The sequence below is a fragment of the Bactrocera oleae genome, chromosome 3 (assembly GCF_042242935.1).
Source record: "Bactrocera oleae isolate idBacOlea1 chromosome 3, idBacOlea1, whole genome shotgun sequence".
Lineage (NCBI taxonomy): Eukaryota > Metazoa > Arthropoda > Insecta > Diptera > Tephritidae > Bactrocera > Bactrocera oleae.
Window position 1 is genome coordinate 6,861,738 of NC_091537.1, and position 27,524 is coordinate 6,889,261.

The 27,524-nt window shown below is 33.0% G+C and overlaps 3 protein-coding genes and 1 long non-coding RNA gene across 15 annotated transcripts; 2 read left to right on the forward strand and 2 right to left on the reverse strand.

The window, feature by feature from the left end:
• Nucleotides 1-28: 28 nt before the first annotated feature.
• On the reverse strand, nt 29-3,015 carry LOC106615579 (pancreatic triacylglycerol lipase). Its single transcript, XM_014231853.3, has 5 exons — nt 2,147-3,015; nt 1,895-2,060; nt 1,391-1,839; nt 1,116-1,316; nt 29-330 (listed from the first exon to the last, which is right to left on the reverse strand). Exons 1-5 carry the CDS (start codon nt 2,187-2,189, stop codon nt 110-112), a joined length of 1,080 nt encoding a protein of 359 aa, XP_014087328.2. The 5' UTR covers nt 2,190-3,015; the 3' UTR covers nt 29-109.
• Nucleotides 3,016-3,828: 813 nt separating this feature from the next.
• baf (barrier to autointegration factor) lies at nt 3,829-4,608 on the forward strand. The gene is made up of 2 exons (XM_014231869.3): nt 3,829-4,087; nt 4,162-4,608. Exons 1-2 carry the CDS (start codon nt 3,962-3,964, stop codon nt 4,306-4,308), a joined length of 273 nt encoding a protein of 90 aa, XP_014087344.1. The 5' UTR covers nt 3,829-3,961; the 3' UTR covers nt 4,309-4,608.
• Nucleotides 4,609-4,979: 371 nt separating this feature from the next.
• Cka (Connector of kinase to AP-1) lies at nt 4,980-26,135 on the forward strand. 12 transcript variants are annotated; one of them, XM_036358805.2, is made up of 6 exons: nt 4,980-5,080; nt 7,073-7,850; nt 20,955-21,384; nt 21,458-21,673; nt 23,542-23,598; nt 24,213-26,135. In XM_036358805.2, exons 2-6 carry the CDS (start codon nt 7,452-7,454, stop codon nt 25,430-25,432), a joined length of 2,322 nt encoding a protein of 773 aa, XP_036214698.1. In that variant the 5' UTR covers nt 4,980-5,080; nt 7,073-7,451; the 3' UTR covers nt 25,433-26,135. The 12 variants fall into 12 exon arrangements, with proteins under 12 accessions (XP_036214698.1, XP_014087391.1, XP_014087389.1 ...); XM_014231916.3 differs by lacking the exon at nt 4,980-5,080 and adding an exon at nt 5,123-5,270; XM_014231914.3 differs by lacking the exon at nt 4,980-5,080 and adding an exon at nt 5,259-5,399.
• Nucleotides 17,405-17,986, reverse strand: LOC118680187 (uncharacterized). Its single transcript, XR_004975686.2, has 2 exons — nt 17,653-17,986; nt 17,405-17,575 (listed from the first exon to the last, which is right to left on the reverse strand). It is a non-coding gene; the product is annotated as an uncharacterized lncRNA (long non-coding RNA).
• Nucleotides 26,136-27,524: the final 1,389 nt, after the last annotated feature.

Below are 27,524 nucleotides of genomic sequence, written 5' to 3' on the forward strand. Positions count from 1 at the left end.
TTTATTTTTTTTTATTAATTTATTCAGTTTTATATACTGCATGATGTACGTGCTTAAATAACTTTAACAACATTTTATATTTTTTACCTTTTTCAATTTTTTTTAACCTTTAACCATCCATGCCAAGTGCAAAATTTGGCTTAGCGGCCGTTTTTACTGAATATATACCGCGCGCATTTCCAAAAACCGGGTCGCCCATTAGAATTCGTTGACCAGTACAGTTCATAGCATTAGCATCCACTATGGAATTGCAGGCGGCAGCTAAGAAACCTTTTTTGCTATTAATGGACTCTGCGAAATATTCACAAGAGCGACCGTGACTGCAGCCAGCTGATACAACAAAAAATAATTTTTATTTAAATATATTTGCATAACAGTATAACCAATTATATAATATTATATACAATAGCTTTAATGCAAAAATTCTTCAAGGGGGTATTCTAGTCTAGAAATAAAAAGAAATCGATTTTTTTATATATTCAAAATTTAACTATTCAAGAATTTGTCTACAAGAGGATTTTTCAAATTATTTTCGGAGATATATGCAGGTATTTTGCAGCTCGACATCCAAGCTGGTCCGGTCGGTACTGAAATTTTAAACGCATTTTCTCGAAACTGTCTTTTTCAAAACGAGACCCACCGATTTTTCAGGTTCTACTGGACCGATTTATCTGAAATTTAGAGAGTCTTCTTTATAGACTTGTCAATGTCTGGAACTAGCCATATCCCGTAATTTCCATATTTAGTATTTCGTGAAAAAGAGTTCAAACCTTTGCGTAGTTCCAGACATTGCGATTATTTTAGATTACAGATTTTTGTTTTGATTTCAGACTGCTGGGAGGGAAATGTGGTCACGTGTAAATTTTGTGGGACCCCCACTTTATTAGCTGTTGATTTTTGAAATTTTTAACCCCTTTTATTTTCTGTAATGTTAATAAATAACTAATAGAAAAACGGATAGTAAATACAATATAATAATTGCCCTTTTTTACAACTCTTCAAAAATTACCTGAAATTCATACCTCAGAATACCCCCTTAGAAGCTTGAACAAACTGTTTTTACTGTTGTAAAAACTAACAATCCTCTTTTGAAAATTTCCGGCAAAAATACTCACTTAATATCTGCATCGGCTCCTTGCAGCCCGGTTGAAAAGCGCCGCCACCATTTGGATAAAAATCAACCGTACCAATTGGCTGCTTGAAACCCAAAATACCCGCACAGGTGTGTATGACATCTACAAAGTCAGCGTCGGTGGCATCCAGATGATTCTCTGGTCCAGTATTACCCTCAAAAGCGGGACGCGCAGGATCCAAACCTAATAAATTGTAATAAAAAATATGTATTGACTACATAAATAAAAAATATAGTTTGAATATCGGCAAAACTTGCCCGTAATGCGCCCGACTCGGTACTTAGTGTACGACCCCGCATAGCCCATAATATGCGCACCCAAGCTATGTCCTATCAAATGAATATCTTTGGGTTCGGCACCTTTATCCTCCACCAGCAAATCAATTAATCTCGCAACTGCCCTACCCACTTGCACGGTATAACGTGCAGGCTCAAGGTAATAAATATTATTCGCCTGGTCACTCCAATTTATGGCGAATACATTTACATTGCCGCGATCAACGTACGCATTGCGTATAGCTTGTATGGAGTTACTGCGTGAACTTGATTTCCAGCCATGTACCAGAATCTTTGTGTTCATGTCGGCTTTGAATCTATCGGCTAGCTCCTCCCATGTCTCTCGTTTGTGTCGTTGTTGACTTTGACGTGTAGTAATTGGACTTTCACGCAGCGAAAATGCAGATGTCACGGGTATATCGGGGTTTGTACTGATTTATCGTAATGCTTAATGTTTTTAAAAAATTTGTTTTTTAATTAAAATACCTGCCGTAATACTCAAGCTGTATGAACTCAGAAACTTCGCTGCGATCGTGTTCGGCTGGTGGTTCAACTAGGTATGCCACTTCCATTTCCCCCTCGCCATTGGGCATATACATCCAGGTTTTATTGTAGTCCTCATCCTTAAGCTCCACTTGAGCAAATGCATTAACTAAATCATTTATTTAATAATTAATCATTTATTTATTTAATTTTTTTTTTACTAAATACTTTTATACTTAATACTATGGTGCTTACCATAAAAGGTTAAGTATATGAAGCTTATTAGAAATCGAGTCATATCTTTTAAACTAAAGAAAAGCAAATAGAACCACCTAAAGTGGCCTTTAACTGACTTGCACTTGGCACAAACGCCGCTTTATATATTTTTTGTAAAACGTAATTTCCGTTGCATTTTTTAAATTAACTTTTTTTTAAGATTTTTGATACCAAACATCAATCAAATGTCAACCTAAGTTAGAAATAATGCAAAGTACGATTTCGGTTAAAACAAAAGGTGCATTAGCGAAATGTATTTATCACATAACACTGTGGGTGGCCAAGTGCGTGCTGAAGATAACGCTCTCTATACATATAGAGTGCATATGCCTCTTACGTATAAAACGCGTTTTATATTTTTCGCAACTATATTTTTTTCGCATAGGTGAATGGGACCTTATGTCGCAAATCTCCTGCGATAACCTAAAAGTAGATCTTGCGGCTAGATAAACTCATACTTATCCAACCCCGATTTCATAATAATAATTATTTGTCAATTAAAGGATCCCCGCATTTAACTAATTCAGCTATCACCCCTTTTCCAGTGGTCACTGAACAAAATCCAAGACTTTTTACTTTAAATCAAGCATCCAAAAGTTTTTACTTTAATTGGAGCATCCAAGGTTAATGAAGAAATTATCGCCGTATATGTTAGCATTCGAGGTAATAGGAACTCCGATTGATGGTAAAAGGTGATTTGAGATATTATATATGGTTAATAGATCATTAAATAGAAGTGGATCAAAGACGTGACTGCCAAACGTGCTTTATGGAGTGGTAAGGTTTTTAATTATTTGATTTTTGTCTTAAATGAATATTTAAAAAAAAATTGTGTTGAAGCGCTTAGAGCAAAATTGACGAAGTTACGAGTCTTTTTATTACCTGTCTTAGGAATATTTTTCATCAATGTTCAACATTTTAAAGCGTTTTCCCTACAACTCACGTTTTGAAAGTCGGTCGGTCATAACTTTAAAACTACTGCACTGATCGAAATTTTTAATAGTATTTCTATACATATATTTATATTTTTCATATTACAATAACAAATTACCCTATTTTTTCGAAAGAAAATCGCATTATTCCAGTTATGTTATGAGACATTGTGAGTTAACATTTTCCGAGACGCCCCAGCGGTTTTTGCTACCATTGTCGTATTTTTCTAATATTTCGCTAAGAAAATGTAACAGAATATTCTTCAAATGGTTTTTAAAAATAGATTTTAACTATTTCATGAAAAAATGGGACCTGTTTTACTATTTCTTTTAAATTTGGTAGTTTGTCTGTAGTCCAATTTTTCAGCCCTATAGAAAGTGACATTTATTTTACAGGTTCAAATTTAATTAAATTCTAGCAACACCGGTTCTTTACTGCTAAAACCGACCCGAATTTCATCCGCCCACGGAAGGTTCTTTTCGTGAACCCCACACATGTTAGAGACAAACTTATGACAATTATTCGCACTTTTAAAAACTTTTATTATTTGAAAATAATATTTTAAAAAATTAATAAATATATTCAAAAAGATGTTCCAACTTATATTAACATTTTCAAATACATTGATAATGGCAACCCATAAATAGTTTACATCGAATTCCTTTCAGAACGATTCCAATCTTATTTAAAATATTACCAACCCTACACATTTTACTTCACAACAGCAACACTGGTTTAAAATATATTTGTTATGACGTCATTCCCAATTAGTTCGGTAAATGTGGTTGCATTTTATTGTTTCTCTCCATTTTCGGCGTCACTAATAAAAATATATTACCAAAACGATAATAATATATAGAAATGGCAGGAACATCACAAAAATATAGAAATTTTGTTGCTGAACCCATGGGTGAAAAGTCGGTGACAGAGTTGGCTGGAATTGGAGAGACGCTTGGAGGACGTCTTATTGAGGCGGGATTTGATAAGGTTTGTGCCGCCATTGTTTGCTGACAATCTTTAAAAATTAAAATAATACACACTTTAACGTACGAAACTTTCAGGCTTATACCGTATTAGGTCAATATTTGATATTAAAAAAGGATGAAGAATTGTTTAAAGACTGGATGAAGGAAGTATGTAATGCGAGCTCAAAGCAGGCATCGGATTGCTACAACTGCCTGAACGATTGGTGTGAAGAGTTCCTGTAAAGAATCCGTAATAGCTTTGTCACGCTATTTTAATTATTTATAATTATTTTGCGTTAGCGTGAAAATATTAGTATTTAAACAATTTTTGTATGAATATAATTTTTATAAGAAACATCTAAATGTAATTTATAACAAAGAAGAAATATCGTAACTAACTTAAGATGTACAAAAAGGTAAAACTAAGGATTTTCTCAAATAATACATTTTAATAGTAAATAGTGCAATTGTTTTTGCATCGAATAAATGTTCAAAAGGTATAATATATAAATAAAGGAAATCAAGATAAAATTATTCACATTACATCTCTGAATTTCATTATAATCACTTAGAACTGGAAAATAATGAATTGGTATCACAATAAAAGGCATAATAAATAACTAGAAATTGTGAAGGGGTTGGTATTATCCGCCATTTTCCCATTACCTATTTCTTGCGACTATATCAAACATATGTATGTCTCTTTCTTGCATTTGTAGAAAGACGTAAAATGGATTGCTCGGTAAAGCTATCAAGGTTGCCCCAATTTATCGACTATTGTATTTTAAACATTTCAATTTTGTATAAAAAATTATTATTTTTTAATTCCCTTGGTATAATTTTTGTTCTCATTTTCATATGACTTTAAAAGGCTTCATTTAATCATCTGCTCAGAATTCTCATCAGCCGTGGGTTTAAGAGATTAATTTATTTATAAATTTTTTTTTCTGGCAACTCCAGTTTCAAGTTTCAACAACACGGGCGAGAATAGAAAGTGCATAGTTTTCTGCTCTCGGTAATTTTTACATAAAATTTTATTTATTAAATAAACGTACAAAATATAGAAAATTTTAAATATAACAAATTAAAAACAAAAAGTGATTTATTTCAATATATACGCAAGTTGATTAAGATTATTCTTTACCAGCTTACAAAGTTGAAGAATAGTACGTGGATAGGAGACAAAAAGAACGAGTATTTTTTCGGTAAAAGAGAAAAAGACGAAAGGAATAAGAAAGAACGGAATCGGAAACATTCCTATTCGGTCCACGAAAATCTGCTGCTAGTGACAAAGTTTTTATAAACCAATATTTTAGTGTAGTCCTGAATTATGAGTAATTTTTGAAATTTCGTGTGTATTAATTAATTCATTAAGCAGCGTATTTTGAATTATTGATATTATAACAAATATTTCAAAGTGATTAATCGCTGAGGTGTATGAGACTATTACAGATCACTACCATCATTGTGTAATTTTCATTGTGTACTTATTTTGAAAGATTTGGTTTTTAAAATATAAATTTCTCTTGTGAGTGTGGATAACATTAGTGTTGCTTGTATCATACGTTTAAAGTGATTTGTATTTGTTACAAGAGGATTATTCTCTAATGAATTAAAATTAAGTGGTATGGAAAAGTTCATTGCCTCCCATTGTTGACCTGCTAAGGCGGGCAGAAGTATCAATGAATGACCGAGGGGAACAAATTTCGCAAACGATATAAAATTGATTTCTTTAGCCGTTGAAACAATCAACAAAACATTGTATATAGTCTCGGTGGAAATAGGTGTAGTGCACACGCGATTGGGCATTGCGTCGAGTTCGGGGATCCTCGTATTTTTGGTCGGTGCGTACCTCTGTTTCTGTTTCTTTGTCTATAATTTTTTTTTCAATGGTTGGCAACACCCTTTAAACAATTCCGTCATTCATAGAACAAGGAGGAAAGGTGTAAAAAAGAAACGAATATAGTGGTTGCTTCGATTTATCCACTAATAAGCGTTAAAAAGAGAAGACATGTATTCTCTTTCAAATAGTGAAGATTTTTTGACATACTATAAAGTTGCCAGAATCATCCAGTATACTTAAATAATTGCAGTTTCTACATGATTTAATTGATGTATCGTATAACTTAAAATTTATTGAGTATTGAACAATTTAATGTTGTGATGTGCATTTTTTTTTAATGTTTAGTGGTTCTAATATTTTACAAAATCTTTTCAATTTGGCATCATATTGTATTTTCTCTTTCTGGCATTTTTTTTGTACTATTGCAGGGCTTCTCGTTTTTGTTCGTAAATTTTTCTTGCGGCTACTTTTCACTCATATTCATTTAGCTTTTTTTCGTCTACTTTCACACTCTTCTATGAGGAGAGTGGATTTTTGCGTAAAGAATTTTCAAAGGTTACAAAAATGGAAACGATTGCGAAATTGCTTTAATTCACCAAAAATTTGTTTTTAGAAAAAAAAACATTATTTATTTCTGTTTATACCTCAATTACTTCAGATAAAAATGTGAAAGGTAAAACAGTGAAAGCAGGTTGAAGTCATTCATTTCTTTACAGACACTCGTCCAACCCTAAAGGTGTGCAGGGGTGGAAAGTAATATCGTGACGGCTACGCTAATTAAATGTTCATTCTATATATACGAAACTAAAAATTTCCAAAAAAAAAAACGTAAATATCAACCAACGGGCGAATTAATTTTCTATTGTTTATATTATCAGCTTGTTGACATTTAGAGGATTGACAAATTAAATAAATTAAAAAGACATATATTTATACGCTTATATTAAGCCGGACCGATAGTGGTGAGTTGGCCGGTTCGTGCGTAATGAGTAATGGTCCATAAATCCTCTAGTGATTCATTTTATATTTATTTTACGTCCCGGAACCCATTCCCAAGTTAATACAATGAAGTGAAAGCTAGTGCGAAATACAGTTTAAACAACCATTAAATCTTTAATTTTATAATGAATCTTTTATGGTTTTTACTTAATTGTATTTTATTAGAAACACTCACAGCATAATAAATTGAATCGGGCGAAAAGTCTGCCTAGTCCAAAAAACACAGTGCGATAAAAATATTTTTAAGGAATATTTTATTAAGAACCAATGAAACAAAAAAGCAATATAAATACATTGTAATTCTACAAAGCCATCGGATAACTTCGTATACATAACATCAAATTAAAACTGCAAAAACGAAACTAAATTTTTCCAAAAACCTAAAAAACCAAACCTTTAAGTGCAACTATAAAAACTTCGTTTATTGCAACGTCTGCAACAATAAGTTGTTGCAAAAATACAACAAAATTCCAACGGCTTACAATTAATTATAAGTTAAAATCGCAATATATTCGGGAAAGCGCTAGCATAAAAATAAATCTCGATGGGCACTAATTCAGGAGCAACAACCGGCATAAATAATAAACCCGTCGGTGCGGGTGGTGCAAGCGGTAGTAGCGTTGTTGGTGGTGGCGGCGCCAGTGGTGTAGGTGGCGTTGGCGGTGTTGGTGGTGTTGGAAACAACAGTTTGAGCGGTGCCGTCGGAGTTGGAGGGATTGGCGGTAGTAATATTAATAGTTCGCCCGGAACTGTAGGTCTTGGTACCGGTAGCAATGGTAGTGAAGATAGTGGCAATGGCGGAGGTGGCGGGTCTACCGGCCAAAACAATCAACAAACTACGCCACAATACACCATACCAGGCATACTACACTTTATACAGCATGAATGGTCCCGTTTCGAATTAGAACGCTCTCAATGGGATGTGGATAGAGCTGAATTACAGGTGAGACAGCTATAAAAAATTATAATATAGAGTACATTTATTTGTCATTTGAATTACTTTGCTGATATTTAACTAGGTAAAAACTTAAATGTTTGTTTAATTATATGATTATAGATATAAGTACATATGCACAAGATTATTTCGATAATTTTGATTCGGTAAACGTGTACAAGATTATTTAAGCTTGATTAGCTTCAACGAACATGCATTTAAGTTTTATTTAGACTGCCAACTACATTTACAAAAACTATAATCCTTCACTTGTTTAAATATTGTCCTTCCTTTCTATCAGTTGTATATTCATATGTTCATATGTATTTTACATGTGTTAAATTGAATTTTTCCACATCATTTATCTTTGTTATTCGCTTATTATCGCTTCAGTAAAGTTCAAAGAAAAAAAATCGACTCAAATTATTATAAATAATTCCATGTTTGGTATATATTTGTAAATACTATTTTAAAACAACTAAGGTGTCCATTCCTATTTTTGACTGAGTTTACTGCCGAATCTATATATTTCCAGTCATTTACATTAGTCATGCTCTGCTTGAATTACATACTTATTATAGTTTTTACAATTTTGAGTTCGTCTATAAATGCATAATACAAAGCTATAATCAAAATTTTTAACCATAATTATCATTTTCCTTTTTCGCATTTGTATTTCAACACATTTTCTGCACAGTTAATTTTATTGTATTACCTAAATCAAAGCATGTTATTACCTAATCGTTCAAATTATAAGAGTTTTATGTTGTACATGCAGAGATATACGCTTATCGGTAAAATTTTAAATTTCTTATTTAAACTTACTTTTAATAAAGTGTTAATAACATGGTTTAAGGAAAACAAGTTGCAGCCAAAAATAAAATGTTGCATGTGCTTCAAATAGGTGTAACTTTTTCGTTTATAAATATTGATGAACTTAAGTACATATGCACATATTTGGATGCATTTCAATGCTTTTGTTTTCTAAATGAATCGTAAAAAGGAAATCGATATAGTAGACATGTTTTGTCTCTATAGGTCTGCTGAAATCCAAGAGGTGTTCTTTTAAACTTGGATAAAAGTTAATTACAAAAAAATCTACACTTTGCACGAACCCCTTCAGTCCAATTTAGTATATTGTACATAGGTAAAATATTTAATATTTTGTGAATGGAGGTTTAATATATAATTTTGTTCAATACGGTTTATAGCATGTACAATATATGTATTAGTAAATAGGTATATATAGTATTTCCATAAATTTCTGTATTTCATGTTTGAATTTCACTATCTCATTGTATAATATTTTCTAAAAGCAAAATGTGCGCCTCTCACCACGTATAAAACAATTCTTCATTTCCGCAAAATTCACTATAAAAGAGGCAACGTTACGCAATAAGCGTCAATGCATATACATTAGGGTGTTCGTTATTTACCAAATTGATTGTTTTTATACCCTGAACAGGGTATATTAGGTTTGTAACACCCAGAAGGAAACATCGGAGACGCTATAAAATATATACATACATATATGATATGACGAGGTATCTACACGAAATTTGGCATGGATTATTATTTAAAGCGATAATCCAATATCCGAAGAAATTGTATCGGAGTAAAGTCCTTGCATGGGAAACTTTTTTATTTGACGAGGTACATATTACGATCATATCACTATATCATATAGCTTTTATGGAAAAAATCATTCGGACCTTTATTGGAAAAATTTGCTTTAGAATATAATTTTTTCAAGGTTGTGTGTTTACTCGTTTAATGCAAAATATCAAAAAATCTCATGTTAGATATACCCATGGGAAGAATATGGATTCAATTTGGAAGTAACGGACACCCAAATGTGCATATGAAAATATCCTATATTGCACCTACAAAGATGTATTATAACACATTGTTGTTGTTATTTTCTTTCCGTAGCTTTTCATTTCCACATACATATTGTACATTTGTACCTAGTAACTTTCTTACTGAATAAGCACAAGTATTTAAAACTTACGAACATAAAAGAGAGAAGTTCTATAAAATAGTTGCCTGACTGTGGAAATTTTGCTAATATAGCAATTGAGATTATAGATGACTTGCATATGCCTGTTATTTAATATTTAATGTGTTTCGTTTAAATATTTCTTTTTTTTTTTTAAATATTTTTTTTTTTCATATTTGTACTGGATATGGCAATTCACTATATATAAAGTATTTTTTGTTTGAATTTGCAATTTACATAAGCTTTTGTCAAATCTTTTCACCTAACAACGCAGACAAAATCAAATTTGCGAAAGCAACATACGTTTATATGTATTTGAATGCATTTCTGCAAATTGATCATATGTGCACATAACGGGTTGTCTTAAATAAATATGTAAATTTTTTGTTATTTTTTTTGCAAAATATAAAAAAACTTGGCGTTGGCTTTTCAGAGACACACCGGCCGGCTATTGTTGGCGCCCACTTTGCACACAAGTGTACATAAATATGTACATTAAACCAACACAACTTGATTACCGTCAAACCGGACCAAATGTAAATGTAAACGGCCTTTACTTGTTGTCATTTTCCTAACAACATTTTGCGAATAAAGCGCACAACCACGAAATGTCCAAGTGTAGCAAACTGCTAAACGAACTGCAGCGAGTAAGAGCGCGTGGCTGCTTGTGCGCTATCACATAGTGCATACTTGTTCTTGGTCTTCACCTTGCGTACTGTTATTATATAGTGCTCATGTAAACAGTTTTAGTCATCAGAAAAATTAACTAGTCACTAACTGGTTTTATGGGGTTTGTTTTTATCCGATAGGTATTTGATTAATTTCACAAAAAGTTTATTTTCTATTAGCGGATACTATAAATCATTTTAAAATATTGGTTTAACATACTTCTCTTTTGGTTCGATGTTGAATGTATTATTAGAGTTTGAAAGCTTCTACTCAAATTCCCCGAAATAGCTTTTGACAACGTTTACTGACTTCTTATTGCGGAGGAGAAGATACTGAATTTTTTTGAATATATTTTCAGATTTTCAATCATTCGAAAGAACTTTGTTCGCAACCCGATTTGTACTACCAGCTTTGAATAACAAATGAATGCGACAACATGTGTTTTCATTATATTTTTTTAACTAAAAAATTATTTTTTCACGAAAGAACTACTTTACAAGTACACCATATTTGAAGTTGCACCAATTTCACCAGATAAACTTGTTTGTGTCAGTTTTATTCTGGTTGTACATTTGTATATTTTTAATCATTGGAAACCGGTGCTTTTTAGCATTTACCACATACTTTGAAACCATCAAGTGTCAGCAGCCATTTGTCACTGCGGCCTTGTTTATTCGCCCAACTGTCTATTCATACCTTTGTTGCTATGTTTGTACTGATGCGTTCGTTGGCTGCAGGCGTTATTTGATTGTGCTGACGAGGGCACATCGAACCATTTCATTATTGCTTTTTCCTTTGCCCTCTTCTATTTGAAGGTTTATTTGATTCGTATGTATGTAATGGCAGAGTAATCACATACCTTGGTAAAGTTTTAGTAAACCATTCTCATTTCACAGCTGGAGTTTGTTTTTTTGAAGTTTATGGCGGTTTGAAGAAAAGCTTGAATTATTTTGAAATATTGATGAAAATGTAAGAAAGCTTAAGAGTTGTAATGTTTATTTTTAAGATTTCAGGCATGTTATGCTTTAATATTAACCAGCCAGCCAACACAATGTGCGCCAATTGAGTTTTGCGCTTCAAGGGAAATATTACACTCTTTCTTTAGTACCTAAACTAAACTGCATAATTAAATGACTTAAAATATTTTATTATTTTTGATAACTGGCCACATTCCGATATCCCTGTCTGTCTCTGAGTGGTTTGTTCGAAATTTTATTTCAGACTTTAAATCGCTTGTTATTATCTAATATTATGAATAGTGTAGAAAAAATGGACTACAGTACAAACATCACTGTTTTCTAACTGGGGTTACAAACGAATATCATTCGGCAAAGTGAATTATGTTTGAAATCGAATTAAGACGTAACAGTAATTTCACGTTGAACAGTTTGTAGTTTTTTAATGAGTAAAACGACAAAATCTGCGTAAAAGCTTTAAAAGACGCAAAAACTTGTATTCCAAGAGTTCATCGTGGTCACCATTCAGCTGTTGTAATGGTTTGTTCTGGAGTCTCCTGTAAAGGCGTTACAAGTGTTCACTTTTGTGAAAAAGGGGTTAGGCTGGGGCAAAAGTGTATCAGCATAGTGTTTAGAAGGCGTGGTAAGGCAGTTAAGCAACACTCTCTTCGAGGGAGAGTATTGCAACTTCCAGCAAGATTCAGCTCCAGCACACAAGGCAAAAACCATCCAGCAGTGGCTTAAGAGTAATATTCCAGGTTTCAAAGCTGCAGTTGATTCAATTTGATTCATTGAACTACAGTTTGTAGTCAGAGTTGAAGAACATAGCCTGTCGAACAGCCCACAGAAATTTGGAGAGTCTTAAAGAAATTTAATAAAAAAATTTGTTTCCAACAGCTTCGTCAATACCAATAGAAACTGCGTGCTGTTATTTATCACTGACCAAATCGGTCGAGGGCTTGTGTGAATGCAAAATATGATAATTTCGAATAAAATTTTGTACATCGCTCATTTATTGATTAATAAAGTTAAATTTCTTAAAAATGTTTAATTTTTATAACGACCTGAACTTGTAACTCAACTTATGGCAGGACTATGTAAAGGATTTTCCAGAAATGGTGATATGATTAAAAAAAACACACGAATTGTTAATTCTGAATATAACATTATTCAAATGGCCTCCATTACTTATTTTGCAGAAACGAATTCGATGAACCCAATTTTCGAGTACTTTTTCCACTAAATCAAGTCGTATGTCATGAATAGCACGTTCAATATTGACTTCTAAAGCTTCAAAAGAGTCTGGTTTATTGCTAAAGACCAATGACTTTAATAACCCCACAATTTCTTTAAATCATCGAATCTCCAAACTTTTCTCGCATTAATTTGGTTGTTACATTGTTGTGTGGCACGAAGCCCGGTTGGAACCAGACGTTGTCAAGATCAACTTCTTCCAATTGCGGCCATATAAATTTGGTTATCATCAATCTATACCGCTGTCCATTGACAGTAACGGTGTCACCAGCTGCATTTCGAAAAAAGTACGGACCGATGTTTCCACCAGACCAAAAACCACACCAAAATGTCAATTTAGGTGAATGTAATGGCTGTTCATAAATAATTTGTAGATTTTCTTAGCACCAGAAACGACCATTTTTTTTCATTTAACGCAACACTCAGATGAAAGTGGGCCATACATAAAATGGCAAAAGCGCACGAAAAGTTGCAAATGGAGAACGATTATTTTGATAATAAAATTGAATATTTTGTAAACTTTGTTCTTGCGTATATCTTTCCATGAGGAAATTGTAAACATTACTGAATAAAATGAAAAAAAATTACAGATCATGACATTTTAAAAATGGTCGAAACGACACTTAGAAATCATATCATCCCTATTGTAAAACCCGATATAATATAACAAAAACAATATCAAACAAAATAAAATATATATAAGCATTCGCAATTTAGCGAATTGATACCAAATTAAAATGGTGGCAACACAATGCCCACTTAAACTTTCATTACAGATGCCAAAGCATTTAAGACACAAAAAATTATGAGAAATTCACAAATTAAAAAATACAAAAGCTACAGAAAGCCGTAAGCAAATATTCATTTATATGAATATATATACATACATACATATGTACATGCTCATTCAGCTGGAATGTGCAAACAATGTGTTGCAGCTGAGATGGCGTTGCTGTTGATAACGCCGCTTAGTGTGCACATGCAAACATTTGTCTGCAGAGTGGGGGTAATAGTTTATATTCGAAATGCTGGCAATGGGTGATGGGTGGGCGTATAAATTTATTCAATGCTAAACAATTTAACAAATTTGCGAGTGGACTGGAAAGTTGCATGCATGCATTGTACGAGTATGAGTATGGCAGGTGGCATGTGGCATGCAACACTATTAGCGCCAGAAAAATTAAAATGAAAAGAACTGTGTAGAAGCAACCAAGGTGAGAACTGCAGCACAAAAAAAATAAAGCTACACGTATAAGATGGGTTACTGCAATGCCGCACATCATTTGTAGCAACAATAAAAATAAAATAGCTCTAATAATATTGCAAGAACATGCAATTTGAACATAAAACACACTATCGCGATTAAGCATTAGCAACTTTCATTTGCAATTAAAGCAAAATTTACTTGAAAATGCTTACAGTGATTTATAAAATTATAAAACACATGCAATCAAAAGTTTCAAGCCGCCAACTTTTTTCAAAATTGCTAGTGTTAATATTGTAATGCGATCATATTTACATAATGATCGTGTAATTAATTTGCTAGCTATTTAACGGTATATATACAAACTAGTTTCTCAGTTTTTGAGTTATCGACCTGAAATTTTGCACACATTTTGATGAACTTTACACTACGCAAATGTTTACGAATTGGGACAGATCGAACCAATTATTTTCTACATGAATACAATTGGTAGAATTTTTTTTAAATTAAAAATGCATTTTATATTATATTATAAAATTCGCAAAAAAAATCTTATTGTAATAATTTGGTGAAAGTAAAAGCATTTTTACACCTTTTTATGAATTAAATCAAATTGCATGTAATGCGCTCTTGTTTTGTTGCGCTTTCAATATTCGTTTACTAGCGCAAATCCATAATGCATTTGCCTGCATTTCTCTTTCTGTGGTTTATCATTAATTAATGTCTACTTAACGAGCTGTCTATAAGCTTTTTTTTATACTACAACACATAAGTAGACTTTTCAAATATTTATGTATATACATATATGTGTGTATGAGATTGTGCGTATCCAGCAGCTTGGTAAACATCATTATGCTAATGAAATTTTAATTTAATTTGCGCCACTCCCTTTCTATGTCCCCTTTTAGCAAGTTCTCGTTTAGTTTCTTCAGCTTTTCTCTCATTTGTTTCTTTTTTATTGTTTTGTTTTGCTGCACAACATGTTAAGCACGCGTGCACCCAAGTTCAAAGCCATACACAATACCATAGTACACGCTCTTACATACAGCGTACAGCGTACACTGTAAAAATGAGCTCATTCAGCTTCAATTCCATTTAAAAGGCACGTAATAGTTTAACAACTTCCATCGGTGTAACCCATCAGTCAAGAACTTAATGTGCACTCGCTTAAGCATTTGTATATATGTATATATGAATGTGTATGGACCACCCACATGCCTGTTGGTAGTGGCGCGGGCAGTCTGTCCTTTCAAAATCGTTCGTGTGCCTGTTACCTATACGTAGTTATGTGTGTAGTAACGGATCGAAAGAGTTATCAGTACTTAACAGCTGTTAAATGAATGTGTCGAGCGGAAACGTCAAACGTCAGCATTATCGCAGCACGAGTACTTTGCCGGGTTTCCCCCTTTGTTCTTTCATTTCATATTTTATCCTTTATGAGCATTCATATGCATACATAGGCGTATATGGCAGGAGTATCGAGACAGTGCGGCGCTTAATAAATTAGTGGGTAACTGTGAATTAAATATGTTATTGGAGCGTAGGCGCGTAAATTGCCACACCTTTGCTTTGCCATTGTGAACATTAATCTTTTGCGAGGAATTTATTTCCTTTTATAACCGTATCTTCTTAGTTGTACTTCAATGATTTATGTAGGTGCATGATTGTAGTATTTATTTTAAGTAAGTATTCATTTACTTCATAATCCGCTTACCCCGATACTAATCTTAACTACAAGTAGTTCGTATTCGTAAAGTTACTTGTATAATCCTAAATATGTTATGCAAATCAAATTAATGAATCGATCAGCTTGAACTTTACAAAATCAATTTTTTTCCATATGTATATTGTTCGGCTGTACCTTTAAAATCAACAAATACTAAAATTTTACATTTATATCTCAAATAGTTTTTAAGTAAGTTTAATCAGGTCCATTAGTATAGTATATTGTAGTCGTAATTTTATCAATTTTTAATTATTTTCGACCGTAGTTCATTGTACGGACAATATTTTCTAGTAGATAGGTTTCATCCACGGAGAAAGCTGGAATCAATGATCAAAGAAAAAAACATAGAAAACTCAAATTTAATGGAAAATGTTTATTATCATTCGAAAGAACATTCTTTGGTATTTACTTTTTTAAGATTATCTCTTTCAAATGTTGGCCGCGGCTACGTCTCAGATGGTTCATCTGTTGAGTCTAATTTTTGATGACTCGTTTAAACATTTCGACTGGTAACTGGCGAATGACACGCGTGATGTTTTGCTCCAAGGCCTGAATCGAAGCGGCAATGTCCGCATGGACTTTAGACTTTACATATCCTCACAGGAAAAAGTCACACGATCTTGGTGGCCAATTGACCGGCACAAAACACAAATTTCACAAACGTGAAATTATCTGCTCACTTAAGTGTTCTCCCAACAAATCCATTGATTGATGCGATGTGTGGAAAGTGGCGCCATTGACGGTTACATTCTCACCGGCATCATTTTTGAAGAAATATAGACCGATGATTCCACCAGACCAAAAACCACACCAAACCGTTATTTATTCTGGATGAAATGGCAGCTTTTGAATCTCTTTAGGTTGCTCTTCGTCCCAAATGCGGCAATTTTGCCAGAAATGGGCCTCATCGCTGAACAAAATTCTAGTTTGGAAACGTCGGATCTTCTTGTAACTTTACAAGAGCCCATAGAGCAAAGCGATGTCGCTTGGGAAGGTCGAGCGGCTTCAGTTCTTGCGCAAGCTGTATTTTGTACGCTTTCAATTTAAGATCTCGACCTAAAAGTCGTTCCATACGTCAGCCTGAGTTGCTGCGAATGGCGCCGAATCGACTCTCCACGGTCTTCGTGCACACTCAGCTACGGCCGCTATATTTTCTTTACTGCGTGCTAGACGTGATCTATTCGGTGGAATTTTATCTAATAATGAATGCTGGGTCTTAGCTGGGTAATGATGTTGAAAAAAGTATGCTCAGTAGGTCGATTAGGTTCACCATAAGTTGGGCGAAGCGCGCAAAACACATTTTTTATAGAACGTGAATTTTCGTAATAAAGTTGAACAATTTTAAAATGCCAAACAATACTGAACAAAAATAACATAACAGCTTGACACGACTCATGCGTGATCTGTCAAAAAAGGCTGTTGAAAAAGTACCTCTGCTTGGATCACCCGTTATATGTAAACCATATGTAAGATACAGCGACTGTCTTTTTGATAGTTATGTCTATGTATAAAATGTTCTTAAACATTGTTTTCAAACATTGAGTTTTTGTTTGGTTAACAAAATACCTCCTATTTGGGCGTTTCCTATCTTTTTCAACAATGGCGCTAACCTACCTTTTTCTGTTTCTTAGGAGCAAAGACTAACTGACCGTTTTAAGACCTTTAAATTGCCCCTCATGAGCATATTTATATTAATAATTAAAAACTCTTTTGCTCAGTTGGCAAGTTATACGTATGTGCATGTGTAAATTCGTATACAAAGAGCAGCCGAACAATATTTATTTAACACGATAATTACATGTTAATCCGAAAATTTTCAATGTAATTCACTTTCGTAAAATATAATGGCAGCGAATGACAGTATTAACATCCTTTTATGCAAACCTTAAATTGAAAACTCTTCGCTTGTGATTAATTTATTGCATGCTGAAATCAATTAATTTTGTTTTTATAAATATTATGGATATGCATGGAAAAATAATTTACTTGACTGGTAAACTAACCTACCACATGAAGACTTTCTGCAACCATGACGCATTCCTTGCGTTGTAGTGACGCCTGCTGCTCACGTCACCAACCACACCATCTCGAAAAAATTAACATGTTATATAATACTGGTGTATGTCACGGCGACCGCAGAACACTAGCATACTAACTAACTGAGTGACCGAGTAATTGGTCGGTTGGTCTGCTGTTATGGCAACAAAATAATTCCATCAATTAACAATTGAATTAGCGATAACCGCTAGCGACAAAATGCTGATGTCGACGAACAATGTTAATGTTTTCTTCCGAGGGTGGCATTAATCTACAATACATAGGAGTATATACGCACAGAAACGTTTACATGAGCAAGCCAATTTAATGGGTGACATCCATTGTGAATTAAAAAAATTTATTTTTGTGCACGTATATTGAATGTAATGATCAAGGGAATAAGATTTTTAAAGTGCAAATTTTTTTTTTTTGTGATGCCACTTTTTTGTTCACATACTGAATTTGGACTTGTCTTTCGATCAGTATTAATTCATATTTAGATTTGAGTAAATTTTAAGCAGAAAAATCTTTCTCACACTTTTTTTCTAAGGTCGTCCTGGAAATCGATTACGACCGAACTTTTAATATATTATTTTAATCATATATATTCATTTAGATATCCATACAAAAAAAAACAAATTTCAGCGCCATTGCCATTAGTTACTCCGTAGAGATGCATATATACTTATGTACACATATCGCTTCCTTCTTTGCGAAGCCACACCTCCTTACATTTGTACGAGAAAACTAATATTTACATTTAGTCAACACAATTCATGGGCGGCGAAATGTTATCCACACATAACTGCTTCACACCTTTGCTCTTTTTGCGTCCTGTCTGACGCTCTTCGCTTGACAATTTTCATTTTGGTCTTTGAAAAGTACAATAAAAAAAGAAAATAAAAAATGAAGTAATGTTATGCCAAAATCCCTAAGGTAATATTACGGACTGATTTTTTCACAGTTTGTTTTCATATTTGTAACCCAGCAGTATATTCGACTAATGTAGTATTGGACCAGTTTACAGCTCCAAATCACGATTACAATTTGAAATAGGGATAAAAAGAGATAGTATTTGAGTGAATACATCAATCGGTGAATGAAATTATTTGTTTTTTTTTTTGTCTATGGGTAGCCAAACCCGTTTGTATATAGTATGAGCTCAAATTCAGACACCGCATCTGAAATCACCATTAAGCAGAAAAACAGATTTACTTTAGAACAGAACTCTGATACTTCTACGTTTAGAATCGCGAGGTCTTTCCAGTTCTGATCTGAAATGAATAAAGCGGAGACCGGTTATACGAAATTGAGTACCCTTTCGGCCCTTCCAGAACAACTTCGACCTGATGGACTCTCTAATTACTCCTTATCTGTTAGTGTAGATTTTTGCGACTCTAATAGCGATTGTTCAAATAAGCTGTCAACTCAACCATTTGTTCAACGCTGCTATCTCGGTATCAATCAAAAAAGTCTGAACTAATGATTAATCTAATTAATATGCCATATACATATATGTATACATATATATATGTGCATATATAATATGTGTTTATGTTTGAAAAAACAAAAACTTTTCACACTAAATAATCTGGTTTTCCAACATTTGAATAATACGGATGTTGTCATTATTTCTTTGGAAAACTACTTTATACCTTTTTATTTTATATTATCAGTTTTGCCCACCTTATCCATTTATCGCTCGATCACTCTACATATTGCACACTTTTAAATAACAATCTGTTGTACTATATTTATCGCTTCTTCATTTATCGCTCTGCATCGATTGTATAATATGCATATAATATCTTCCCTTTGCTTCCTTTTTATCATACACCCATTGAATTTTAATTAATATTGCTGATATCCATGCGTTGTTGCTATAGTGTTGTTTGTGTTGATGGCATTTCGAGCACGTACAATTGGCTGAAATACTCGTATACGAGTTGCGCCGCGACAACATGTCTTCCCTCGTTCTACGTCGCGCTCATTCTTCGCAATTAATAATTACATTTTTATAATCAATTGTAAAAATAGTTTACAACGCTCCTGTTGCTGTTACGATTATTGCTTTGTTATATTGGTTGATTTCGATGTTTACATATGTACATACATTCATTCATATGTACTTAAATAAATACATGTACCTACGTTCAATAGGTTTAATATACTTGTATATCACCCAAGGGCGCCATTCAATTTGTTTTTTTTATAGCCTGAACAGTTTGCCACGAAGTTTGTAACAACCCGTAAGAAGCGTCGGATACCCTATAAAATGTATATACAATATATAAATGACGAGCTGAGTCGATTTAGCCATATTCGTCTGTCTGTATATATACGAACTAGTCCCTCAGTTTTTGAGATATTGATCTGAAAATTTTCACAGGTTCTCTTCTCATTAGGAAGCTGCTTATTTGTTGGAACGCTCGATATCGAATCAATATATAACTGCCATACAAACAGAACGATCAAAATCAAGTTCTTGTATGAAAAATATACAAACATACAAACTGAACGATCAAAATCAATATTTTGTATGAACCCTTTTGTATTTGTGAAGGGTATTATAGCTTCGGCAATCGAAGTTAACGTATTTTTTTTATTTATTTTTTATTATCACAAATGAATGTTAATCGCGTTATCAAAAAATTCTGCTTTCAATGCAAATGGATTTATTAATGAGTAAATTTCTATAAAGGAATGATAATTCTTACTAATTCAAACAAAAATTTATTACAAAAGACTCGATTATTTAATTATCTGTAATGAGCAAAGACACTTAAAAATAGCAGCTGTTTTTTTTATAACCGAGTCCAGACAACTCAAAGTTATACCATTAATCGTGCGCTATAATTTTAAAAATTTGAAAATTCCTTCACAACAAATAACTTGTTTGCGTCAAATGCGGGTAGCTTATTTTTTATTTATTTAAGCCGACTAAATATTTTAGTTAAATATATTATATAAGTATTGTATATATATATATTTTTTTTTAATCTCTACCAAAGATTCTTAGTAAATTATTTATAGCATAAAAGAAATTTATTTTCTATATCATCGTTGTTATAAGCTCTATATGAAAGCTTGTAAGAGCTCAAAGCTCTATTTACTCCAGTATTTGTAACAATATCAATCAAAATTATAAAATATCTATACTATTTGAAATGACATATGTATATAATATTTTCTTTTTATAAACCAGTGATTTCTACTATCCCAGTATGATTTTTAACAAACATTATATTATCAATTGATTTCTTTCCAGGCGCGCATAGCAATGCTATTGGGCGAACGAAAATGTCTCGAAAGCCTCAAATCAGATTTAACACGACGCATTAAAATGTTAGAGTACGCCTTGCGACAAGAGCGTGCTAAATTCTATCGACTCAAATATGGTACTGATCCGCCTCAATTGAACGAATTGAAGCCACCAACTGATGATGCCGGTCTTGGTAGTGAAGTAGCGCCTGATTCGGAAGTACCATACAGTTCAGTATCGAATACAACTTGGCGGCAGGGTAGACAGATGCTACGACAATATTTGGCCGAAATCGGTTACACAGATAATATAATCGATGTACGTTCGAATCGAGTGCGCTCAATACTTGGTCTCAATAACAACTCCGAACAGGAGGAGAATGTCAGTCCCAATATAAATGGCAATGAGAATAATAAACGTACTGCGGAATCAGAGGGTTAGTAAATTTTATAATTTGCAAGATGTTATTGTTCCATTTAAACATTTTTTTATTTTTATTTTTATTATAGGTCGTCGCACACCAGCTAAAAAAGCACAACAAAATGATGCCATAATTTTGGATACTGAGGCCGCGGTAATGGCTAATTTCGAATTTCTTGGTACTACTGAAATGTCTGATGACGATGAGATTTCTGACGATCTTGAAATGGTATCTGGCGAAAACGATGATACCGATATGAAAACAACAAAACGTAACAAAAGTAGCAAGGATTTGATAAGCGAAGGTAGGACATAAAGTTGCGCTTTAAATAACCAAAAAAAAAAAAACAAAAAATTCAATTATTGTTGTATCAGTATATTTACATGTGTGCATTCATACAAAAATGTACGTGCATATGTAAATATTTGAAAGTACGTACTAACATTTCCATTATTGTCTATTACATTTAACTTACTCTACTTATTTACTAAAATGCGTACTCTTGCCATTTGCTTTTTCACTATTAATTTAATTCTATCGCTCATCTTCGTATCTTCAATTTGGTAATATGAAAATTATTATTTCTATTGCTTTGCACTTTGTAATGGCTGGTATTGAAAGAACATTTATCAAGAGCAAGCTTTTAATTTGTTTATATTCTGCTATACAAATAGGGTTTTGACCAAAATACACACCCTTTATGCACACTGAATAGTAAAGCAACTATTTATAAAATAAATATATATTTTTGAATTATTTCGGAAGTTAGATTAAACAAGTGATAATATATTTGATTAAATAAAAAGTCTTAAGGAAAAGAAAAAACACACAAAAATATTTATAACAATGAGCATGGTATTTTCAATTTCTTAATATTATATTTGCTTATGTAAAATTTATAAATTGTGTGTTTTCTTTGACCGACTTTTCCATACTTCACTTTTTCATTTCTCTTAATTAGAATTTAAATTAACAATTCAATTATAACGATCGCCGATTTTAGTGCATAATTATCACACGTTGCGGTGTGGTATGAATAAAGACCGTAGTAAAAAGTAAAAACTGTCGTAATCTGTTATTTCATGAACCGAGCTATTTGACTGCTTTCTACATTTGTCAAAAAATATTAAACGCTTCAAAATAGTAGGGGAGGAAAACTGACAAGATACCTAAAAAAAGATTAATTCTCACGCGATCTGAAATATCAATGCTGGAAACGGCGCAATATATTATAGTTTTTAGTTTTTTGAATTTTGTTGTTACAAAAACATATATTCGTAAGAAATGCATAGAAATAGATCAATTTCCAGTCCTTGGTCGCATAAAAATCCGGGCCGTTCCAGTTACGTAGACCCGACCGTCGTCGGAAAGAATAAAAGAAAAAATATTCTACTAGAATACTTTTATATCTATACATATTAGTATTGTAAATTTATTTTTTGGCGACACACAAGCAAATATGACAGTTTCAGTATTATAGAATCTATTGCATTGAATATAACTATACAAATTAGTTTAAAAAAGTCATATTTCAAGAATAAATCACGCTTTGCTTCTCCTTATCTCTTCGCTAACTTACATACTAGAATGATGTACATATTTATGTATATAAACACGTATACCACTTTTGTATCGTTTTTGTTTTGTTTGATTAAAACGTATTAGTTTCATTTGCAAAGTAGTATTAAATAACAATTTAGGCAAAATATTTTCCCAAACCTTACCTCGACTTAGTTTTAACTACAATTATTTTGCATAAAAATGTAAGTTTAAACACAGACGTTGTAACAGTAAAAATTTTATTAGAAAACAGCTTACTCCAGCATATATTTATAAAGCTATTTTTCCTAAGCATCAAAAACCTTCGACTTTCGTTATTTTTTTACTTTTCCCAATGCTCTTTCACATTGTAACGTTACTTTAGTATGATTTAAAATATACCCTTCACTACTTATGTACGTATATGCATACATATAAGTATAATCGATTTCAATTCATTTTCATTGCAATAATATCACGCAGCTTTTGCGCAGTCGCACTAAGCGAACCAAAGAAAACCATAAACAAAAATCAGCTACAACAAAAGTACAAGAAATTTTCTTCGCTTCTTTCTATTTCAACAATTATTTTGTATTTTTTGTTTTATTTTTTTATTTTTTATATATTTAAAAGATCTTGATGCCGAGGTTGGGGAGCAGCTTCTGAATGATATAAATCTAATAACCGAAGGTGCTTATTATTCTCATAAATAGTTGTTCCTTCTTTAATAAAATTATTATTAAGATTTTTGCTTTTTAATTCCTAACTCTTGATGTGAATGCATTTCGATGGGAAAGCCAACAGCATAAGCTTCGTACTCTCACTAAACTGTTTTTAAATTCATTTAAACGAACTCAAAAAAAAAAAAAAACAAAAAAACATAAATACTGAAATAAAAGATTGTTTTACTTTAGAAAAACACATTATTATACTTTACAACTGTCTAAAAAAGATTTTCTAAATTATCCACAATATATTGCTACCGCTGTTTGCTCTCACCATGGTTTTCCGTTTTATGATAATAGAAGCATATACATAAACCTTAAAGTGTTTCAACATATTGTATGTAATTAGTATTGTTTTTATAGAAAATATATATGTACTTTCAACTAATTGATTTCTATTTTTATTTTCCCTTTCTATGAAATATATTCAAAATTTTCCCAACCTACGACTATTTTCAAACCGATTGATTCCATTTTGATATACACATCGATTTTTGTTCGTTGACAAATTATTCTAAATGAACCGTATTCATAAATACCACCAATATTCCTGACATACAACTGCCCTCCCCCTCTAAGGATACTCATCATCGAATACGACGGAACAATTGAACAACACTGCTAACAATGCAGCTGCCTCAGCCGCGGCCCGGCGCAATCTCATTACCGCTGTCACAGCCGGTGGCGATGAAGAGGTTGACGCCTCGCTCGGCCTTGGCGAGCTGGCACAATTGACAGTGAACAACGAGGCGGAGAGTTCGTACGATGCGAACGCTAAGGATGGCACTGGTGGCGGTACTGGTAGCTACCGTAAAACCTGGAATGCCAAATATACGCTGCGTTCCCACTTCGATGGTGTACGTTCATTGATTTTCCACCCGGAAGAACCGGTGCTGATCACTGCATCTGAAGATCACACACTCAAATTGTGGAATCTACAGAAAACGGTACAAGCCAAAAAGTCAGCTAGTCTCGATGTGGAACCACTATATACGTTCCGTGCACATACCGGACCCGTACTGTGTCTCGGCATGTCCACCACCGGTGACGTTTGCTATTCGGGCGGTTTGGATGGTAACATTGAATGCTGGCAGCTACCATCGCCAAACATCGATCCCTATGATTGCTACGATCCGGGCGTACATTCAGGCACATTAGAGGGTCACACAGACGCTGTGTGGGGACTGACCACGATGCATAGCAATATTGTGTCATGCTCAGCTGATGGCACCGTGAAACTCTGGTCGCCATACACCAAGGAGCCGCTATTGCGCACCTACACTGCTTCCGAGGCTGAAGGTACACCATCATCTGTGGATTTCGTGCGCAATGAAGTCGATCACATTGTGGTGGCGTATAATAGTGCTCATTGTATTGTGTATGATACGGAAACCGGTAAGCAGGTGGTCAAATTGGAGGCTACACAAGAGATGTCTGGCAATACGGGGAAATTCATTAATAAAGTGGTATCGCATCCGACGCTGCCTACAACAATCACTGCGCATGAGGATCGACATATACGCTTCTGGGACAACGTTTCGGGTACGTTGATACACTCGATGGTGGCACATTTAGAACCGGTCACGTCGCTTGCTGTGGACGCGCATGGCCTGTATTTGCTGTCGGGCTCACACGATTGCTCGATACGACTTTGGAATTTAGACAATAAGACATGCGTGCAGGAGATCACAGCGCATCGCAAGAAATTCGATGAGAGTATATTTGATGTGGCGTTCCATGCTACTAAGCCATACATCGCTAGCGCTGGAGCGGATGGCTTGGCCAAAGTGTTCGTTTAAATATGCATATTTTGGCCTAATCGAAATCATCGTCAAAACAACAACCACCACCACCACCAAACAACAACAACAACCGGCTAGATAACAAACATATATGTGTGTGCGTCATTAAAAAGTGATGGTGAAAGCAGTGAGTTGAGAAAATTGATTTTAAAATGACCATGCGACGTTGATGAAAGCGACGGAGGAGGAGTAGCAGAGTAATTTAGTAAAACACGACACGCTGTTAGGGGAGTTAGTGGAGCAGGAGGATGTCAAATAGCAAGCAAGCAAGCAGTTGAACGATTGAAGAATTGTAGTGCAAGTAGAGCTGTAGTTGGTTTAAATTAACAAAACAGAAGTAACAAAAACAAAAAAAACTAATTATATATATATATATGATACATTTATTATTATAAAAATATGGATTAAGAAGCATTTCTACTACATACATACAACAACAACAAAAGAAAATTGCTATATATATATATACATACATAATAAATAAATAAATAATAAAACTTTTCTAAAAACAAACAACAACTACAAAATGCAAGAAATAAAAATTAAATTAAAGAGCATTCATAATGACATGAGTGTTTCCCATGTCTTAGTAATTAGAGCTAGAGAGGATTTGCGTACGCAAGCGAAAATCGAATGATATACTCAACACATGAATGTATTAAGTGTATGAATAAATATTAAATATATATATAGTTTACAATTACAATTGTTTGATTTATTTCGCTCTCACGCTCTCATGCGTATTGTTCTTTTTTTTCAGGTTTTCGGGCAGCTTCCAGCGTAGATAAAAATGCATTTTCGAATAAAAAATAAAAATTAATAAAGTGTAAACATAAAAAATGTGACTGAGAAGAATTTGATGAATATAAATAGTTGTTAATGCCAGTCTATGCAGTGCAAATGAGCATTCAATCTATAGGAATAATCAACTTCTATCTATAATTTTTTTTAACATAAATTACTAATATTTTCAATATACCGGTTAATTTTCTTATAACTGGTCTAATTTAATTGCTTTCAGTTTGAAATAAATAAATATCGTCGTCGAAAACAGAAAATTGTTTCAAATTTGTATTTTGACTTTTATACAGAAATTTTTGGTAGAGTTAATATAATTAGTACTAGCGTTTTTTTTTTTTTATCACTAATGAGCTTACAAACACATACTGCTTATGAAACATACAAAATAAAATATTTTGAATACACTATATACCCATCATACGGTTGAGTATATCATTCGATGTTTCCTCCACTAAGCAATTAACTGCAGTAAAATCGTATAAATATGACTTCATGTGGTTTAGAAATATATCAGAATAAAAAACGAGCAACTACACGAATGCAGCAAGCTTGAAAAATGCATAAAACTAGCGTGTAAAATAACTGCTCATTTTCATTTGCTTAACTGATTTCCGCAAAATCCCGTCCTATTCCTAATACCCGTACTCCGAAATGTAAACAAGCATTACATTTAACTATTAGCAGCAATCCAATAACGCAACAAGAAAAAATTAAAATAAGACAAGCAAAATATGTATAAAATGTACTAAAAAACAAGCGGCGTATAGAGCATTCAAGTTAAATTTAAGTATGAAAAAATAGTGGCATTTATAAAAGCGTGTACATTTTATGAGCATATTATAAATAATATTTTATTATTAGCCAACATTTTCGATACTTTACCTCGTAGACTTCTTTCTTGCAGTACAGGTTTGCGTTTATTTTTTCGGCATAAATAACTGAGTTAACAACTAGACACTGCATAAAAATGTAGCAAAAATTTCAAGTAGACAAAACTAAATGTATTTAATAAACATAATTCATTACAAACCGTATTAGCTTAATACAACTCATTAACCGTAGAGCTATTTTAAGTAAACAGTTCATTCGACATTTTCAAAGCGGTTTATCATTCATTTATTGAAGTAGTTGTTGTTTGCAACGACATGTCTGCTCTATCTATTAAGCTTAAACTCGTATAACGTATACTCGCAGTTGTAAATATTCATACATAATTTTTAAACACAATATTTATTATAAAAAAAATGCTAGTTGGCTTCCAGAAAAAGCACATTTGAGTTAAAAATTT

Coding starts and splice junctions, on each gene's coding strand:
- LOC106615579 (XM_014231853.3), bottom strand. CDS start 2,189: ATGACTCGATTTCTAATAAGCTTCATATACTTAACCTTTTATG. Junction 2,061..2,146: donor CATATACTTAACCTTTTATG/GTAAGCACCATA, acceptor TAAATGATTTAG/TTAATGCATTTGCTCAAGTG. Junction 331..1,115: donor GGAGCCGATGCAGATATTAA/GTGAGTATTTTT, acceptor TTGTTGTATCAG/CTGGCTGCAGTCACGGTCGC.
- baf (XM_014231869.3), top strand. CDS start 3,962: ATGGCAGGAACATCACAAAAATATAGAAATTTTGTTGCTGAACCCATG. Junction 4,088..4,161: donor TTGAGGCGGGATTTGATAAG/GTTTGTGCCGCC, acceptor CGAAACTTTCAG/GCTTATACCGTATTAGGTCA.
- Cka (XM_036358805.2), top strand. CDS start 7,452: ATGGGCACTAATTCAGGAGCAACAACCGGCATAAATAATAAACCCGTC. Junction 7,851..20,954: donor TGGATAGAGCTGAATTACAG/GTGAGACAGCTA, acceptor ATTTCTTTCCAG/GCGCGCATAGCAATGCTATT. Junction 21,385..21,457: donor ACGTACTGCGGAATCAGAGG/GTTAGTAAATTT, acceptor TTTTTATTATAG/GTCGTCGCACACCAGCTAAA.